General features: G+C 26.5%; 1 protein-coding gene across 1 annotated transcript; it reads right to left on the bottom strand.

Annotated features, from left to right (window-relative positions):
- Nucleotides 1-465: 465 nt before the first annotated feature.
- LOC105832961 (scavenger receptor class B member 1) lies at nt 466-19,749 on the bottom strand. Its single transcript, XM_012674314.3, has 11 exons — nt 19,411-19,749; nt 14,769-14,861; nt 11,173-11,264; nt 10,575-10,735; nt 10,265-10,409; nt 8,401-8,601; nt 4,045-4,205; nt 3,050-3,333; nt 2,218-2,336; nt 1,345-1,470; nt 466-950 (listed from the first exon to the last, which is right to left on the bottom strand). Exons 2-11 carry the CDS (start codon nt 14,800-14,802, stop codon nt 675-677), a joined length of 1,599 nt encoding a protein of 532 aa, XP_012529768.1. The 5' UTR covers nt 14,803-14,861; nt 19,411-19,749; the 3' UTR covers nt 466-674.
- Between the last annotated feature and the right edge of the window lie 2,288 nt (nt 19,750-22,037).

Below are 22,037 nucleotides of genomic sequence, written 5' to 3'. Positions count from 1 at the left end.
TTAATTGTACAGCCAGTTAGTCAATTTCTTATTGCACTTATAATCCGTACAAAAACTGACGTTCTATTAAAAAAAAATAACTTAATAATGTAAAATATTCTACGTAACAATAAATTAACTATGTTAACTTTGAGAATATATATATATATATGTATTATATATATATATATATATATATATATAAAGTCATAAAAATAAAAAAAACTATTAATTTAGTGTTTCTATTATTTATAATGTTATTATTTTACCAGCAGTGAGGCAAATAAGATGCCAGAAATTTTATATATTTGAATAATCTAAAAATAGAAAATCGCAAATACAACTCGTATTATTAATTTTATATTTAACTAATATGGATATAACTAATATAGTATTTGCTATTTGAGTAATTTTTTAAGCGCGAGTATAAAATCAATATAATTATAACTTATATATACATTTAATTATATATATTGCTTAAATATATTTTTTGCACTAGAATGATGATCTCGTACAATCTTCCGTCGTTGTGATGCTGCGAATAACAGATCGTTGTAAAAGGATCATTGATTTATTTTAAAGTAATTTGTGGAGTAAACTGTTGCGCATCGCGCACCGATGTGATACATGTCCATCAAACAGATCGCATCTCTTCCGTATTTCCATCGAAACGCGATTGCGTGCGCGAACGTTCACTACGGCACTTTCTTCATCGTCGGTAAAATATTGATGGAGGTAAATTGGCCATTACACAAAGGTATCCTCAAGTCGAGACTATCGCTACTTCTATCCATTTCCTGCTCCTGTGGTTGTTGTTGATTGAATACCCATACAATGGATATCAGCGATAATACTGATGTCGTTATTCCAATTATACCGAGCAGATACATCAATATTGTCTGTGCGACCGGTAGTATTCGAAGTATTAATTTCAATATAATTGTCAGATAGGTTGGCACTGATCCAATGTACTAGAAAAAAGAGATTTATTAGTTGTATAATTTGTTTAAACATAATAAATATTACATAGATATATGTATAATTATAGTACTATTTCATTTAATATTAGGGGATTAATCGAAACGATCAAAATGCAGTAAAAAATTTTTTTAATCTACGCATAGATATTAATAATAACTTTAACCTTATTTTGCATTATCAATCGCGTATTTAAAATTGAATAATATTTCATGAAAAAAAATCAATGATAACGTTGCTCCGTAAATCGCTGCTAGTTATAGATACAATAAAAGAAACAGATTGGAGAAAGTGGAGAGAGATATGTAATCAACGTACATAGCTTTCACAGAAGGAGATCTTTTGTATGTATGCCGTACGTCTATTGCAAAGCTGTTGATTACTCACCATATCAAACCAAAATAAGGGTAACGTGAGGTCATCAAATCGCGCAATTTTAGAATTATAGCGTGAACGACGCATTATTAGGTTCGTCTGCATCCTAGAGTGAAAAAAGATGGGCACGCCGAGCGTCTAAAAAAGAATATACAAAAATATGTTTTATTAGTTTGCGTTCAATCGTTTAAAGCTAAACGAATAGTTAAACGAATAATTAGAAAATCTAAGAACTGTAGAATTTCTTGTTTTTGTTCACAAATTTTATTTTATTTTAAGAAAATAACTTTACAGTTGCATTTGGATAATAATTCTTTTACTTAATAAAAATATTTTTTATTATAATTTATTTTATAAAAAAATACTATTGATCACGTTATAATTTATTTTGTCACGTTATAATTTATTATTATTAAAAAAATTTTTGATAATAAAACCTAAAATATATTAAAAATGTAGATTAGAAGAGAACTTTAATCCTTGCAGAGAAACTTTTGGTGTTGATAGTTACATTTTCATATCATCATTTTATAACGTTAGATAATATTGAAATGGTAATGGATAATGGACCACTTTCAAACGTGTTCTTTATAAGTATTTCTGAGAAATTCTGTGGCGATTAAGTAATCCATGCGTAAGACTTATCTAATCTTAATTATACAAGAATGTATATAATGTAAGTAACTGGTGAGTATATCTACTTTGAACATATTTATTACAACCATGCTTTTCAACCAGTAACAGTCAATAATGTGAATTTTTTTAAAAATGTATTATTCTTGAAGGTAATGATTTTCACGATATATTTTCAATAACGTCTAAATTAAAAAAAAATAACACTAAAAAACAACGCATCTATCTAGAATATTATTTAATATTATTTACTTCCTGCAGTATTACGTAAGATTCATGCTTCTCTCGATCAGGCTTAATGCCTTCCACATTTTCCAACAAACTCGGATCGGCATCGAGGAAATGCGGAAGCGACACCGCAGCTGGGATATCTAAATCAGAGAAATGAATTATTTATTAAGCTTCTTAACAATACGTTTTCTTAGAGATTGCGTATATATCTTTACATCGACATTGAATCGATATTGAAGCTACGGTAAATTTACAACGGATTCAAGGCAAATGACCTATGTAAAGCCAGTTCAAGCATAAACTCGTGTCTTTATAGCAATTACGTAATGAAATTATAGACGACAAAATGACAATCAGAATTATAACTTCGTAAATAATACTTTATCATGTGATAACATTAAATATTATGATATTTAATGTTATACAACACTTTTAAATATTTTTAAATTTATTGAGTTATGATTATTAGAAAGAAAATGCTACATAGAGAAAGAAAGAACCCTGATGAACATTTTTCTCAGAATTTTTTATATAATTTTTAGGGGAATTTATTGGAAAAGTATATTTTTTTAGAATTCTTTACATGTATATATAAATTTTAAAATATCTTTAGATTTCTTATTCTATAATTTCTGGTGTTTATAAAATCCAAAAAAATTTGAAGTATTTTTTAGAAATTATATGAAAAATCTTAAAAATTTCAGAATTTACATAGACGAAAAATTTTAAGAAAAGATATAAACTTTCTCAATATTTTCGCAAAGTATTCCAATTTATATGAAAATTCTGAGAAAAATTTTTACCAAGAAAACATTTCTCAAAATTGCTGTCTTTGGCTTGACAGAAAACGTACTGTAGTAACACGGTGTTACATCAGACAATCCTTTCTTCAAACAAGTCTTCTTACGGCAAAAGCATTCATTTTCTGGATTCTGATCAGGCGGATCGGCGAAATCATCTGCGAGAGTATACAAATATCCTGGCAAACCATTTTCCGTCCAAGTTTCTTTTCTGAATTTAATCGGTAGTGGTCGACAAAATGCTTTCCTGAAGACTTTAAATTTGACACGCTTATCTAGGTGCGATGGAAATACGAGGCCTTCTGTGGAACCTTGAAGCCTGTTACAAATTGTATTCCTAAAACAAATGAAATACTATTTAGTTTGAATTATTAAACTTCTAGAGATAATAGAAACACTAAATAATCTTACGTACATTTTTTATTTAATATTAAACATTCAATATCAAATTATTACCCTTTTAACTTCTTTGTAACTATATAAATAATATTTTTCTTTTCTAATCTAATATCACTATAGTCATACTACCGAGATTTGTCTTGACATCAGAGAACATAAAATAAATTTATCCCTGCGATAAATTGAAGAATGTTGAGAATTTATCGATGACAGAATTGCACGAATTCTAATCTCGCAAAGATACACATTAGTTTCTATCGGACATGTCGGCGTATTTAACACTTCCCGGATCAATATTTAGCTTGCAATGTTATTTGCGTTTACACTTGCGTTAGTAACTCACGTTTAAAAAGAAATTTTAATTTAACGCGTTGTTTGATTTTTAATGAAATTCTTTATAGACTTTTATGATACTCTTAAAATGTTACTTAGCACTTTTGGACAGAATAAAAAATATTACTTTGTATATTCTATCCTTGTATTTTATTATGTATGGTTTAAATGTACTTGAATCACACCTGATAAAATAGCATGCTAATACGAAAGAAAATTTTACTCAAATTCATAAAACGTTTGAGTGAAGTTTATATCTATTTAAAGAGAAAAATCGTACTTTTCTTGAGTACGATCATTAAAACTATGTTCTTACTCTTCTCGCGTCTCGTTGCCTTCCGGTTCAATATATCCCCATTGTGCCATTCCAGGACTGCCATTGTATTGGTCGATGCTGAGATATCGCCCTTTTTCTTCTAGCATATCATCCTTCTTTTTAATAATCATCGTCACGATGTTCTCTCCCTCATCGTACATCTATCAGTAACACAAATAAAAGTTTTCGTAAATTTATATTATATTTTTTATTTTTTTTGTTATCAAAGGCTTTGCCCTCTAAAAAATATTTATTTAGTAAATAATATATCTAATCTAAACTTAAAAACATTTTTATATTGTGTTAATGATTTCCTATACATATTTAAATATATTTAATATTTAAAATAATTTCTTTAAAAATTAAATATATTCTTACACATATTTAAATATATACATATTTTAATATATTTAATAATTATATTTTTACAATCTGTACCAAAAATAAAATACACATATATTAATTTTTTTCAACCGAGAGTCATTAGGTCTCAAATAAAATATGAAAACCAACGCAACGCGTTGCGCGATTAAAAGTGTGATGACAACATAACTTTTGTGATTAATATTAATTTGCACTTTTTACCGTCTTTATTAATGTTTTTCCCAGTATTGATGAAGCAATTATCTACTCATAAATGTTAAGAATAATTAATTAAAATAACTTATTAAAAATTATTTTGCGATTTTTTCTCTCAAATATGATTTTTAAAATTGATATAATAAGTCTCCGTCATGTTAAAATTAAATTAAATTTGAAAAATTTCTTCTAAAACTAATAACATACAATAAACATATACAAATGCAATTCGCTAAATTATGAAAATCCAGTAGTGTTATAAAAAAGTTGTTATAAGAAATAAAATTTAAAAATGCCAAAACAATTCATCATTATACGTACATTATATATTGATTTTTACATTTATTATTAGAGTTCGCGATTTATTATCAAAGTTTAAAGGAAAGTTTTATAAATCTTTTACATTTTTAATGTGCTATTATTACTAATATTACAATAATATGTTATGCAATTTGTTATAAATTTCCACAATAATATATTATTCAAATTCTTCAATAAATTCCGTTTTAAATGTTCCGTGCACGCGAAATTTTATGCCCTCATAAATAAGCAATAATCCTACTAAATATTGAACGCGTTATCTAAATTATTAATATGACGAAGAAAAGATACGTGCGGAAATCATGCGTATCCCTTGAGACCATACAGTGCTTAAAGTCGTTAACACTAACCTCGTGAACCCTGAAACGAGCGTGTGTAAATAGTGAAAGGATCAGCGGCTCGCAATTGCGAAAAGCGACGGCAATTCAAAATACACGGGTCCGCGACACTGTTCCATTTGCTTTCGCGTGCACTGTCGCATAATCACAATCAGGGTTGTAGACATAGATTATCAAATAACACTACCCGTTACATGTAATCTATAAAGGAAATATGAAATAAGGAAATAAGTCGAAACTACATATCTACTTTACTCTACAATCTTTATACGATATACACTGCTGATATAAAGAAAACGACGGTAAATTGTATTATTGTTTGTATTGTACAAAATTATCAATTTTAGACAATGTTAAAATTAAAATAATATAAAAAACAAAAATTTTTTAAAAATGAAATTAAAATTAATCTTAAAAATAATATTTTTAAATTTTAGAACAAACTGATATTACACAATTAATTTATAATTTGAGAAACGTGTGAAAAATGTAACTTATATTATTTTAATCACAGAAAAGTCGTCAATAAATAGATTTTTTATGACTCTTCTTTATTTCTCAGAAACTGAATATTCTACTTTGCTAATATTGATAAAAACGTGATCTGCTTATTTAATTAAATGTAATTAAAATAGTGAAAACTTTTAATTGTATTATTTATAATTTATATATATTAGTAGATTTTTCTATACAATTAGTTATTAAAAACAAATTTTTCAAAAGCAAAAATAAAATTTGCATAATTTTTTCTTACAAATTACATAATTTAAATAATAATGAGTATATTGCTGATAATGTTAAATTATTTTTTACATCTTTGAAGTGTGTCCTGATTATTTTATTTATTTTTTTTTCTTATTTTTGTCATAATGTGGTTTTAAACATAAAATCGGGGTATATGCAGTATAGGGCACTTGTCGATAAGATAAATTATAAAATAATAAAAATTATATAGAATAAAATTAAAGATCCAGCATTATGAAATCTATCAATTAAATTAATGATCTAATTTTTATTTTGTTGCATTTGTTGCGGATCTTGCGGAACAACATAAGATGTTTACATAAATCGATAAAAACCGTTTTATATCGAAGTAAAAGGCTTCTAGAAATCTTAATATACATTAATTTATAAATATTTCGTGTAGATGATTCTCACGTAAAAGAAAAAAAATACCATTATTGCATACTATAGGCAATAATGGTATTTTTTTTTAAGGATTTTAAATCGGTTTTAAGGCTTATTTTTGCTTATCTTACGAAAAACTTAATTATTGCAAAATTTAAAAACAATAGTGTAAAACTGTTATACTAAAAAACACTTTTTGGTTTGTATTTATGATTCCAAAGTTGAATTTTTATCTAAGAAATATAATCAGAAAACTAAGTAATGTGTCAGATATTGGTAACCCGTTTCTAAATATTTTTCAATCGTTTAAAAAATTATTTATTAATTTATATAAAAACGATCGTTCTGCGTGTGTAATCTAATATTTATATGTAGCAAAAAAAGATGGTGAAACCGAGGAAAAAGGGAGAGCCAGTATTACTAGCAGCTAATTATGCATATACGTATGCAGAATGCGTGCGCTTGAGTGAATTCGCGTGCACGTAGATTTCAGATAAAATATGTCGAAGTTTATTTACTTGTTGTGTCGAGTAAAATTTCGATTGCTATTTTGGACATTTCCATCCAGCATTCCTGCTGTATGTGAACATAGGAAACAAAAAATGGATTTTGAAATATTACGATGACGTTATTTATGAAGGTCATGCCGCATGACAAACCGGTTTCATACCGAAACCCGAACGTTTTTTTTTTATTTATATCAGTCTCTTCAACAAAGTGCAACTTCGATTACACGGATAATTCTTTAATGGTAACCGACCAATGACGTAGTGCCAACGAATGAGAAATTTTCATTTTCAAGAACCTTTTTACTTATTATGCGCTATTTAATCTTTATTTATCACTCGCTTCTTTCTGCGACACGAGAGGTAAAACGAAATAAATCGTCGTTAATAATGCTGTAAGTAGACGTACATTTTTCTATCTAAAGGTCAGATATAATGACAAATGGTTGCCGACACATTTTGCACAAGACCACGCGTTAAGCGCGTTCGACAGAAATGCGTCTGGATTCTAACCAGTTTGTCCATGCGATTTAGTAATCGCGGAATGAATACCGGCGCTACTGTGATTAATTAAAACGCACCCTTTCCCCTTTTCCGTGGACTTCACCCTGCATTTCACTGACACTTTCCGTCACTTTCGATATCGTTCTATCTGCTTTGTGGAGCTCTGCTCGCACGCTCGAGCGCTAAAGCAAATGCAACCGGATGCAAAAAGCTATAACACTTCTGCGCCCGGTTCTGCCAAAGTGCCTCGCATTTTTACACACCTATAATTAACTCTCGATCAATAAGAACTAGGCCGTAATAAATTTATTGATTGACCAATGCACTCTGCTGATTAAATAACAACCGTAAACTGTAAATTTTTTTCTCTTCGCTGACTAAATACATGCCGAAGCGCATTCGCCTATAAAATTTCTGAGCTTGGGAAACGCGAATAATTGATGACCAAAGAGTTTTAATAACGTGATCAACTTTGTACTTACTGTTAATCGCAAAAAATATTAAAATAGACTCAATAAATATTTTAAAAAAGTATTAAACAGTCATTTCCTCTTGTTAATGAATAAGATTTGAGTAAGAATAGTTTTCTACAATTTATTAATACTACAAAGAATACTTCCAATGTACTAAAATATGCCTGCAAATATCATCGTCTTACGTACATACATATACATGTGAGGTGGCAAAAGGAAAAAAATGATACTTTCGCGGATTTACTTACTTTGACAGCGGTAAATATTTCCATCGGACGTATCTATTTTCTCTTTTCATTTTTTTTCTTTTTCCACTTTACGATGAGTCAAAGAAATAATTTTAAAAAGATGAGTCATTAAACAATTGTGGCTATTATGTTATTGTGGTTGTTATGTACTTAAGATAGCAAATGTATCTGTACATGTGTTCGACGATTGTAGAATGATTATTTATAACGCTACGCATTTTAATGCTTTACTTGAGATAGTAACAATTGATTTACTTACCCTATCCATGAGACCAAGTTTTTGAAAGTTGATAAAATTTGGTACTACTCCACTGGCCAATTTTACTAATGGATCCTCGTAACCCCACAAATAATCGTACACCGAGATATTGAGAATCGGTTTTGCATTCATTAAATTAGCTAAATGTACTAGAGGATAGTTTACTAAAAATCCGGCATCGGTCAAAGCGGATGTTGCCCCCTGCATCAGAATGTTTGTACATAAAATGTATTTTGTAAAATTTAATGTATTATTATAAAGAAAAAATGTTGCAAAGAAAAATTTTTTTGAAAAAAAATTTTTGCTTTACAATTCGAGATTGCTCTTCTTATCATTTGTATCAAACAAAGAACGTAGTTTTAACAATAGCGATAAATGAATTTTTTAAAAACAATATTGACTGTAATAATTAAGGGAAAAATTATGCATGATTTGTTTTTCAATAAGAGTTATTTTAAATTCAACGAATAATTTATTAACAAAGTAACTAACGTGTAGATAGAAATTGATAGTATCTAAGATAAGTGTGTATAAGATAAAAGAACAATATTATTTTAATCTTGATCACAAAAATTTATTAGATACTTGATTTTTATTGTTATTAATTAAATCATGGATTTATTTATAAACAATTAATGAATTGTTATCCAAAATATTGCATAAAAATATCAATATTCTAAAATTACTAAAAATATAAATATTATTAATAATTTATATATTTAAATTATCTAAGTTAGATTTTTTGTAACAAGAGTATAAATTTAACAAAAAGAGAAACTTTTTTATGCTTTGCTTTAAAATAGATAACTTTATTTTTATATTTACATACATATTTTTTTATTTATATGTTTTTTAAACGTTTGTGTTAATAAGAAAATGCTTTTAAAAACAACACATCTTGATAATTTTTCTGAATTATTCACATGACAAAAATTATATGAATACATTTAAAGTGTCAATATCTATCAGATTTATAAAATATATATTTATAATAAAGTATTATAAAGTTAAATTACTAATTAATAATTAAGTTGTAAATAATAATAATAATTTTGTAATAACAATTTTAACTGCTCTGGAAATTATAAATAAAATTCTAAAGATATTAATGCCAAATAGATTTATCATTTTCTGATATTACGATTAAGCAATCATGATAGATGAATATAAAATGCAGAAATTTATCAGCAAGAAAAACGCTGGCAATACTGACTACATTACCACTTATTATTTCCCAGACAAATAAGAAATTGTGCGATCATTATTATCAAATCAAAAACATTTTAATTTAAATAGAATTTAGATTATCGGATCAAGGACGTTATGTTATGACTCGACCGTTTTGTAAATTAAACTTTCTTTTTATGTTATATAGTATTGTATTCGACATTTCATAATGTGAAATAACCTTGTATTTTTTTCTGAAAATTATATAAATACTTTTCTTCTTTGTTTTCTAAAGATGTCTTTTAATTTGAAAACTAAATTCTCAAAATAATTAAATATATATTACAACATTAAATTTAAGCTTTAACAATTTTTTTTAATAAGTGTGGTAATAATTAATATTTTAATAATAATTTTAATAATCAGAGAATTAAAAAAATAATTAGTGCGTTTTCTGTTATGCGTGTTTTTTTTTGGTACTAAAAAAAGAGCATTTTTTAAAGTAAATTCTTATGTTTTTCTTGCTATTACCATTTATTAAGTTAATTACTAGCAACGATTAAAAATTTAACAATGTATATGTTTTATAAAATTCCAAAATTTATTGAAAGCTTATATTAATGAATTGATCTCTCTCTTTATAAATAATATAATAAATTAATAATGATACAATATAATAAATTATAATGTAACTTACTAAGTAAGCTATATTTGGGACGTTAACCATGTCTTCTTTAGGATCACCGATTGATCTTTCAGGAATATAAATTACCGTTCTTCTGGGAATATAAGTCAAGGTGCCATTATCATTATACGTAATGTTGTCGTTAACAAGAAATTCTCTGAAAATGAAATATTGAATAATATACGTTTATTGTATTAGAAAAATTGTTTGTACATAAGACACACTTAAGTAATAGGGTGTATAGAACATCTTATTCACAACACCTATCCTTATAAATAATATCCTATAACAATAAAAGTAAGAAAACAAAACACATGCTTACTGATATACATATGGTCCGATTTCTTGAACTTTAAGCTTCTCTTTGCCGCTTAGAAATTCTTCTGGATTCGTAACATTAAATACATATACATTTAAATAAATATCAAGAGGTGGTTGTTTCCATATTGTGAAGAGCAATGAGTTTGGGACCATTTGTACATTCTGTAAAAACAGTATCAATATATTTTATTCGTTGGAATATACATATATCACTTTGCAAAATAAGAAAATTTCAATAGTTAATATGCAAGAATATCCTATTTATGTTTTTCAGTTTTTTAAATAAAGTTTTTTGAAGATTAATGGATTTTAAAATAAATTTTAAGTAATTTGTCATAAAATAATTTATTATAAAAAAAAATAGAAAGAATAGAATCATTAAAATGTTAATTATTATAATATTTATTATTTAAAATTAATATGTAATAATTTAGTAATAGCTGCTTTTATTTTTCTAAAGCAGTATTGATATAAAATTTAAAGGAAAAATTATTTTATTCAATTTAATAAAATAAAACATTGAACATTTTTTTTCTAATTTTGCATAGATTTTCTTACTTGGTTCTTTTAGATTTGTTCTTGTATTTTTTTATACTTACATATTCCAATATTATGGCCATGGGATCGCTGACATAAATCACATATGTCAAAGAGCTACACCCAATGCCTATCATAAATAAGATGATGCATTCTACAAAAAAGAAAGGAATCATTTTCTTTAACGACTGATTATGGCTTACTGCCTTTTATTTTGCATATTACGAAGAATGTATATCCAATTAACTTTTTAGATTGATTTCCAAGAATTAGTCTTTATTTTTTTCTTCGATTATGTAATAAGATATTTAAATAACTATCATGTTTACAGTCTTGTTTTTATAATCACGTATTTTTAAGAGTGTAGTTCGAAATCTATTCTATTGTCTCATTTTATTGAAAAAATTCTTACATATCATTCTTGATTTTATATATTTGATTAAACGTCAACTAAACTGATATATCTTTGATTTATGATCTTGTAGTATATCTATTGTTAGATACATCATCATGAATTGTCTATAATGGCTTCTGTGTTCTTTTATAAAATAGAATAATAGATTAATGGAAAGATTTTGAACGTCTTGTCATATTTATTGATTTATGACAGCAAATGATGATATATATTTACAATGGCTACTATGCAAAATTATGATGCAATGTTGCGTGTTAATGTAAGCCAATAATGTAATATAATTTACATTGGCGTGAATATTTGTTATCTCAATTAAAATTATAAATGTATTATAAATCGCAATTATTTCTAATTACTGACAAATAAAATATGAGATACAAATAAAGATATCTCATCCTATATCTTAAATGTGCGAAATGTGATAGTACTTTTTTCCTTCGTACAAAAACAATTTAGCCATTATTCATTCTTCAACGTGGACTATGAGTCTCTCGATCAAATAACTTAGAAGTAAACACTTAAAATATGTGCATTATTGTACAACTGATTTTTCGGTATATAAACTGACATATGCGTGGAGTCATAAAAAAATATTAGACATCTCTGACAAATCTCTGTTTACCACTTTACGCTTTCAATACGTGTCAAAAAGCAATGCCTTTCAGCGTACATATTTGTCCACCATTCACCTTCGACTTCGCCCAATCTCGCGTGAAGGAAGGCAAATTATTCGAGCGGAATTCGGCTCGATACCGTCATTTCGCGTGTCGTGTGTGTATAGATGACTGATTGACTGCACGCAACGATCGTTTTCACGTTTTAAGGCTGCTGATTTTTATAATCAATAGCGTTCAATGTCCTAGAAATGTCCTAGACCGTTAAAGAAATGAGTAAATTCCCAGAACTCGTCTATCAAGGAAAAAAAGAGACAGTGAAATATAAAGACTTGTTAAATGCTTGTCTCCTGTCTGTTTCTCTAGATTTTAATTCTAAAAATTGACAAGACTTTTGTATTTTAATATCACAATGTATGATATATAACTTAATATCCATAAGTGAATGAGTGTGTTACAAATTTGTAAAGTTTCCTTTTTGGCAACGTAAAGCTGAAGAGAATAAAGATTATTATTATTATCGTAAATTAATGTCCTTCTCTTAGTCTACGTTATAAATATTATATCAAAGAATATTAATATTTTTTTTAATTAACTTAAAAAATTTAATTTATATAAATTTATAAAATTAAAATTTATTATATAAGTTCATCAAAAAAATTAGAAGAATAAAAATAATTTACCATGTTATTTATTCATCAACAATTTAAGTTAGGAATCTATTAAATGTAGATTAACAACTTAAATATCATATTGTTAAGACTGCTATTTTTAGTAAAATTGCGTACTTTTATTTGTATTGATACACTTTTCGATTGGCCTATCGATATACTATTTTTTATTTTCATTTTCGTGCATTACTTTAAAATTCTGAAATCTTGAAAAAATATCAATAAATTCAGAAGTAATATTTTACAAAATGTTTTTAAGATGTAAAACGGTTTAATTATATGGATAGTTATTCTAGTTATTATTACGAATATTATTGTGGCTTTTATATTATTATATTATTATTTATATTATTATGTTTCAGTTACTTTTATTATTATTTAGATATATACATATGTTATGTGATCGTTACTTATATTATTATTTAGATTAATTGAGAAGACTCGAATTTATTGTCATGCTTATGACATGAACAATGAGATGTATTCGATGGTTAATTATAATGTTGAAAAGATATATAGCCATCGTATTCATCAACCAACAAATGTCGTTAATGATTCTCTATTCGCAGGGTTGTATGTACAAGTACGACATCGCAAATATTCTCTTACCTTTCCGAGAATCATATTTAAAAGCATGTGTCTAATTTACAAATCTACAGAATATATACACTTTAACTTTCCGAATTATTGTTTCCGGTATTTTACATATTTTTTGCATTAACCATTGTTTCGATAATTAGAGTTCTCTTATAGAAAATGGAAATTTTACATGGAATTCAAAACTTAAGAAAAAAAAATTACTTTAAATTTTTGAAAAAATTATTCAACAACGGTCAAGTCTCTAAATTGCAATAGAAAAAAAACACTTTATTTTTTAAATAATCGTTAAATACATTCTATAAATATTCTCGTAAAGAGAAATTGCCAATTATTTATAATGATAATGCCACTTTAAAACAAAAGACATAAGAAATTTAATCAAGTATAAGTAAAAAAAAAATGTATTCGACATATTGCTCCACATTCTCAACTCACTTTTATCGATGAAAGTGAATTGAGAATTTGGGCCATTGACAACAACACCCTCGGAATCTTACAAAAACTCTTCTGAATAAAATTACAAATTTTATGTATATATTTATTAAGCGTCAATATTAAATTTCTTACACGCATATGTATAAACTCGAGCTTCTTAAAAATTTTAAAGTTATAGCGATAAATAGCGAAAATAGTAACTACATTAAATGAAACGTGAATATGTGATACGTTTAATCTTCTTCTTCTCGAGCGAAGAATAAATGTTTAGTTTCTTGTTTTTTTACTTCTTTGCTATATTTTCCTAGTCTCTTTAACAATGTAATTAATTTAATGTAGTATACAGATTACACCTTGAAATAATGTCTGATAGATAGCAGCTTACCTTGACTTGGATTGTGCATTATCTTAAATAAAAGAAGATTTAATCAAGGTCATTCATTCGGGTCTTATTCGAAACTTTTTGCTCGAGTAACGATCTTATTACAAAGATTCAAATAATCTTAATTGTCAAAATTAATCATACATTGAAAGAAGAAATAGATATCATGCAATTAATAAAGATACATATAAAGGTAAAATTTATAAAGATTTATCTAAAGTAAATCCTTTTTATTGTTATCATTTTCATAGAGCAATATAATAAGTTTAATATGTTTATATGTTAAATACATTTGTAATTGCCACAAATCACAAAACTTAAATTTAAATTTAATTGAGATATTATTTGAACACATACACATTTTATCAGTAAACATTTAAATTATTTAGTATATATTATTATATATTATTTAGTATATATGTTTATATTAAAAAATTAACTATGTTTGATTTTTTTTACAATCAAGCAACGGTAATTATTGCCATTATTGTTAAGTAATTCACATGGTGCATGCTCACATTGCAAATTAGAGATTACTCACTTTTAAACTGCTGCAGCGCGATCGCGGATTTCATGGCTACGACCCGATTCTTCTCGCTTTAAGTTCTTCTCTTCGTCACCTTGACTGTAAAATCTTGAAATGAATAAAATCATCTGGTTATTAGGTATATATGTATAAACATATAAAAATATATTTAATATGTTTAATAAACCGAGGTTAATAATACAAATTACATACAAGGTAGTTGTCAGAACGATTATGAATATGTTCATTGTGCAACATTATCGTCAAATCTCTTTTCCTTCTTAAGGTCAGTACCTTAAAGAGTAATCTCGGGAAACGAGAACAACGTAAGGCTATTATTTGCACAAAAATATTTACAATTCGTGTAACGAGTTGTTAAGTTATGTCAAGTATGGGTTTAAATAAAATTTGTAATACGTAATGTAATATTAAATTTAACATATTAAAAAAATCGTAATGTAATTAAACATTACATAGCTTAACAGATATTTTTGTATAAAAAGCCTTAATCTTCCAGTTGCTCTCGCGTACGATTTATTTGATTTGTAATTTAACATTTCGCTACATCAATTTCTTCAAGTACTGAAAGAATAGAAATATTAGAAGAAGGGACTCTGATCATAAAGACTCTCTTCACTCTTTCTACAATAATCTGTTCATTTATTAACGATTTGTTTTGATTGTGCATCCAATCGTACTTAACTGATGTTATACATAGCTTTTAGTCAAATTTCAGATGATCCAATTTGGCTTATCGCGATTGCTTGATTAAACGTATGACCGCACGATACCGTTTGTTTGCGGTACAAGTAAATTTAACGCCACTCACCGCGAGTTTACCAAAGCTATTAGCACCTTATTCGTATTTGCATGACGGCCACAGTTATTACCTTCTCAGTAGAGTGTCCATGGACACTTTTCTCCGATATTCTCCCTGTCTAGTGTACTGACTCACGAGACAAAGATGTTAGATTACCGCGTATCATAGAATAAATCACAAAAAGAGATGAGAATAATAATATTAATATCGTCTCGGTCACTTAATTTATCCGCGCTTTTTATTACCATATAAAAGTATAAATTACATTTTTATGTAATTATATGACATTATATGACTAATCTGATATCGCTTGACTTATCATAAAAATTATTTAATGGAAACATTTAACGGGCGCGCGCCCGTGTGTGTTATTTTGAAATAAAATAATTTTCAAAATATGCACATGTGAAAATAGGAGATATATCGTTTGTTCGCGTTTTATTTCTTAAAATACGTCGACTTAAAATCATATATAGCAAATTAATGTATTATCATAAAATAACTAATAAATTAGATTAATCAGTTTAAACAAGATAAATCATATGTCTTAATAAAGCAAAATAGAAAATTATAACTAAAGTTGTGACACGTATAACACAATTCATTTAATCGGATTGCTATCACAACGTATGTGTTATTTTCCTTCTCTATCAGACTATTCATTATATGTTGTTAAACTTATCATCTGTTAAATAAAGACATAAACAAATGTTATTCATAACGCATGGATATACATCATATTGTACTTTGGAAACAAAGTACTTCGTGGAATCATTAATTCACGTTATCTGGTTCATGTTAAAGTTCGCGATTAGAACAACTGAGTGTTGTACTCCTCAAGTTTTGCCGATCAAACGGCTATTGTTTATGTTACGTTAAGTATCAACCTGATCTTGTCAATGAAAACTCCTTCCTCGCATTATATTACACCGAAAGGCGAAATGAAATTTTTTTATACATTGAAAAAAAGATAAATTTAACTTTAATCTTTATGTAATTGTTAATATTAATTACTTATATTAGTTTTTTTAACTTTTCTTAGACATTTGATTGAATTATTAATTGTACAATACTATTTACTAATTATGCATTTGTAATAACAATTATGCTAATTGTAATAACAAGTAGAAGCATGAGTCAAATGGCGGTGATCTAATCATGCAATTATACGATTGTTCAATGTATAAGTTTATAGGTCTCAGATAAGCATAACATGGCAGATTTTTTGTTAAGCGTGTGTAATGTTCCGGATTGTTTTGTACTATCTCGACTGCATTAATTTTAGCTAACAATTTGTTATCTCAAATTCCAATAGTCATTTCTTGCTGATACAGTTATTTTGTAATAAGTTCGTAGTAAATTTATATGCAAATATTTATAAACAATCCTTTTAATTTGTAAAAAAAAATAAATTTTTGATTATTAAAATGCACACCATCATAATTGATCAATTGTATATTTTGATTTAATTAAATAAGATTACAAACTTTAATAAATGCAGTAAATAATGTTAATATTTATTGAAATATTCTCCACAGAATTGCAAAAGATATATTGCTAATGACTTTTTACTTTAATAAATATTTTTTTTTAACTCAATGTGCGAATATATCAAAGTATGTTAACTTTCTTTAAATTTAAAAAAGACATTAAATCAATACTCACATTTTAATACTGTATTACATTAATTAATTCTCTTACTTACGTCGTGTTTATTTCGTATTGTGAGCAAATAATCGAGGAAATTGTAAATTTAAAAATTTTAATTTTTTGACATATATGTATAAACGACATTATGAATAATTTTTTTGTAATGGCGAATTTGATATCTATTTTTTATCTAGAGATAAAGGAAATTATTACACACTCGGAAAGATCACAATATTATATTATAATTTGTATAATACATAAATTATATTTAGAACTTTATAAACTGTAGCGACTTTTCATTTTTAAATTGAAATGTGATAAGATGTGGGATATAAATACAAATAAATATAAAAAATAAAATTTGGATGGATTTACATATTTTATGCAGCAGTTATTTAACATTGAAACAAAGCTTGATTATAATAATCTATTAGGTCAAATTTATCCAGTGCCTTGGTAAAATTTCAAAACGTAAGTTAGTTAAAACAAAATGTTTATAATTATTACTAAACGTTTTGTTATTATTATTATTATTCTGTCATTATTATATTTGTTTATAGCAACCAAATATTTCAAACAATATTATTACTAAATCCATTTTACAAGTTTACCTCGAATTTTTTTTCAGTGCACACTTACATCCCAGCAAACACAGAACATTGCAACAACATTGCGGCAATTTTGTAATATTGCTGTAATGTTGCTACAATGTTATAATATTGCAGCAATCTTCTGTGTTTATTGAGATAGTACTAAAAATTGCAATTACAACATTGCTGTAATATAATTACAATTTTTGTGCTATATGGACAGTTTAATGTTTCATTCAAGCTGATATTTGTACTTAAAAAAACACGAAACTATTCCTCCATGATAAGATAATAAGTAAGAAATACTTATTTAATTGCTACAATAATTATTAACCATTCTTAACTCGCGCGAATTACTTAATTCTCTTTGTATCACAGTTATCATGTCATAATTTAGATAAAATGTCATATATAATGAACTTGGCAATGACTTAGCAATAGAGCATGCGCAACGTTACTAAAGCTTTTTTTATATGGAATTATTAAACAAATTTTCAAACATATTAATAATTATATCTTGCACATATTATATTATTATATATGTAAAATTTATAAAGATATACCTAACGTGGTATGCAAATTATGAAATAAAATAAAAATAAGAAAAAATTTATTATGCGTTACACAAGATGTAACTTTGAATAAACAATTTGATATTGCCATCAATTTCGTTTCGAAAGCAGATTAAGTTATTTCATATTTATACTGTTATAGATACAGAGAAAGTACACAAATAAAAAAAATATGTGCGAACAAAATGCGACAATATTTGTGTTGGTGAGATTTATTACTGGTTATATAATTTAGTGATTTGCTTGCTAGTATGAAAGTACAAATTTGAGTAAAGTATTCGCATCCTTCAATGAAAAATAACTGATCGAGACAATGTCAAATCAATGTCTTTTGCACTGAAAAGACATCGATGTCTTTTCGATCACTATTACTCACTAAGATAATATAACGATTAATATAACATATCAATATTTCATAAAGGATTTGTAAGCGCACTTTGAATGCTACAGAATATTGAAAGTTCTAGAATATCTTGACAATATAATTAGAATATACTACCGTTTAGTGAAACTGATAAAAAACATTTAAAATATTCGAAAATATTCGGAAATTTATGTTTATATAATAATAAAAAAGGAACGTTGCCATAATAAATTCAATGTATTCTAACAACGACGAGAGTCACGGTCAGAAGTTAACGACCGGTGAACGATTTACTTCAAGGGGAAAATGCGCGATTATCTCTTATATGTTCATATGAAATATTTAAGTCTTTGCGTTCACAAAACAATCTATTAATATAACACTTTTTTATTTTAATTAATTATTTTAATTAAAATAAATTAAGTTAAAACTAAAAAAAACGAGAACAAAGAATATATACAAATATGTTATAAATTATTTATTATTACTATAATATATGTATATACATATATTATAATCTATTATTATATGTATTATAAATATCTATTATAATAAATACATACTATAAATATCAAAAATAATTTTCAAATTTATACAACGCCTATTAATTTTATTTATAATATTTTTACACAATAATATACAAGATGAAGATATAATTCACCTGTTCTCCGCGCCAAGGGATGCACCAAGCCGAGCGGGACTCCGGCAGACGTCTGCGCGACGACGATACGTCGCATTCACGCGCGTAGAAATTCAGGGATCACTTTTCACAATTATTCCCGTGTGCCCGTAAGAGAGGAAACTTGACGAACGAAGTGTAACTAGAGTCAAACGATAAATCGCACTCGTCGAGATGCCGGTCACTTCGATAGACGAATAAAAAAAAAAAATTCGGAGAACGGAAAAACGTGCCGCGCACTCGCGGATTTTATGCTCCCTCAGCGAGTCACAGTCTCCCTCTTTCTCAATCGTATGTTTAGTGCGTACAAGACTTACGTGCAGTCCCCTTTATACCGTCGTTTCTCTTGGGAGTAACTCAGACGACCCTCCTCTTCTGTCCAGTACAGCCTCCGGAGCAATCGCTTGTATCGCAATGTTTGCTTGTGGTGTACTGATAGATAATCGTTGTCGTCAAACATAAATTAAGTCTAGCAGATAATAATTTCTAAATTACAAAATTACGAAATTTGATCTTCTTTTTCTATTAAAAAATTTACGAAATAAAATTAAAAATTTTGAATACATATTGTCCATTTGATTGCTTCACTTGCGAGCGATTTTAATTTAAGCATGTATGTATCATATCTTACAGTATTATTAAAAATATAAAAATTCCATAAATTGTTTTATTATTACGTTTAAATATCTGTATAAAATTTAAGCATAGTTCTCTTACTGATTTAAAAGTGATCTGTTTTCTATGATTTATATACATATTAAATGCATTTTTAGTACTGAATATGATGAAGAAGTAACATTACAAATTAAACAAATTTTGTAACATATACTAATAAAATTCTGATTAATGTAAAGAATTATTTGGATCCATTTATATGGTCATTTAAAAGTTTATATTTAAAAAACTGAAGCAAAATATGATTTTTGCGCTGCATAAACTATTATTTGTTGCTTAATTTTTTACAGTTAATTTTAGGGTACGTATTCAGAACCAAAATTGTTTATTTTAAACACTTTCTCTGTAATATAAATTTTTTTATTTTAAATTTCAGATAATGTATATAATAAATCTAAGAAAAATCTGTCTTTTAAATTTCGATAACTTTTAATCGTATAGCTTGAGCATCATTTTTTGCACCATTCTCATTTGCCCTTTTGCTCAAATAAATTACAGTTAATTAAATTAAAAAATTGAGATAAAGAAAAATTTTTAATAATGCTGCTTAAAGAAAAATTAAACGACAAACAGCTACATTCCAATCCGTAAACTAGTATTTAAATATGAAGAAAAATATTAAAATATGAAGGAAAATATTCATTAAAAAAAAATTATTTATTACAAAGATATAACTTAAGAAATAAGTTTTCTAGTTTGAATTTTTTTAATTATTAAAATTTTGAAATATTATTTTTATATACACTTTGATCTACTGATTATTTAAAAATAATGAATATCATGAGCACTATATTCAATGTATTGATTTTTTTAAAACAAGTAAAAAATAATTTTAATTATATTATTATAGCAAACAAGCAATATAAAAATTATTATTTTTTAGTTATCTGTAAAAATAAGACACTTATGGATTTTATGTTACTAAATACATTATATTTCAACTTTTTTAAGATTGTTAAAATGCAATTTTCTCGAAATTTTAGTTAAAAGTTATTCAAAGAATTTGTAAGAATTAAAAAGTATGTCTTTAAATCAGCCATTATCAACATTTATCGTAAAAAGTAACTAAAAAATAGTCTTTAATTAATTGTATGTATTTCAAAATAATTTGATTAAAAAAGAAAATTAATTGATTGATAAAGGAACGTCGTTAAAAAATAATGCGTCAAAAGTAGATCTTGCTGTAGAACAAAATGTGACATAGTTTTCAAATTATACATAAGAGTTTTCGAAAATAATTCTAAAATCAAATACGTCGCTGTTTAGACCGAATCTTGTTCTGCGCACTGATAATAATACGATAACAGTGCCAGAGTTCTTCACATTAATCATCGTTTCTAGTGATTGTTACTCATGTAATAAAAAAGTGGCGATGAGAAGAAAAACTTGCATTCTATTTTTCTTGTAAACAACCTCAGGTTATGTTTGAATGTTTAAATTAAAATGTATTAGTCTTTTTAACAAAGTGCAAAAATTTGCATGAAATTGCAGCTAATCGATCGTTAGTGAAAGAAAAAATTTATTACTTGTAACAAAAATAATATGTAGTCGGGTAGGCACACGATTGCATAAACCACAAACCAATAAAACGGCAAACGGATAGTCTCACTAATTATTACCATCAAACTCGATTACTACCAGAAATGCGGTACTCATATGATGCAATAGTACTTATGTTGAAACAACCGGTGTTTAGTAGATTTTGCGGTGAATATATCAAAGCGGAAAGTATAATTAAAATTTTCTTATTCTTCCTGAAAATTTCTCTTTGATTTTTTTAAATCTTAAGCAGCTTCAAATTCTTACACTTTTATAATTAATACGAAAATAAGTATTATTGATACTTACATATCAGTTACGATAAATGTCTATTATACGTAATATACGTAATTGTAACTAATATTAGATTGAGATGAATTTGTTCATAGAGCCTT

This window comes from Monomorium pharaonis, chromosome 9 (assembly GCF_013373865.1).
Source record: "Monomorium pharaonis isolate MP-MQ-018 chromosome 9, ASM1337386v2, whole genome shotgun sequence".
Taxonomy (NCBI): Eukaryota; Metazoa; Arthropoda; class Insecta; order Hymenoptera; family Formicidae; genus Monomorium; species Monomorium pharaonis.
This window is presented reverse-complemented; position numbering and strand designations above follow the sequence as displayed.

Bases quoted from the DNA above. Each gene is read 5' to 3' on its own strand.
- LOC105832961 (XM_012674314.3), bottom strand. From the start codon at position 14,802: ATGAAATCCGCGATCGCGCTGCAGCAGTTTAAAA. The intron at 10,736-11,172 runs GTAAGTATAAAA...CTGTTTTTACAG, and splicing joins TGGCCATAATATTGGAATAT to AATGTACAAATGGTCCCAAA. The intron at 3,334-4,044 runs GTAAGAACATAG...CATTTGTTTTAG, and splicing joins GGCAACGAGACGCGAGAAGA to GAATACAATTTGTAACAGGC.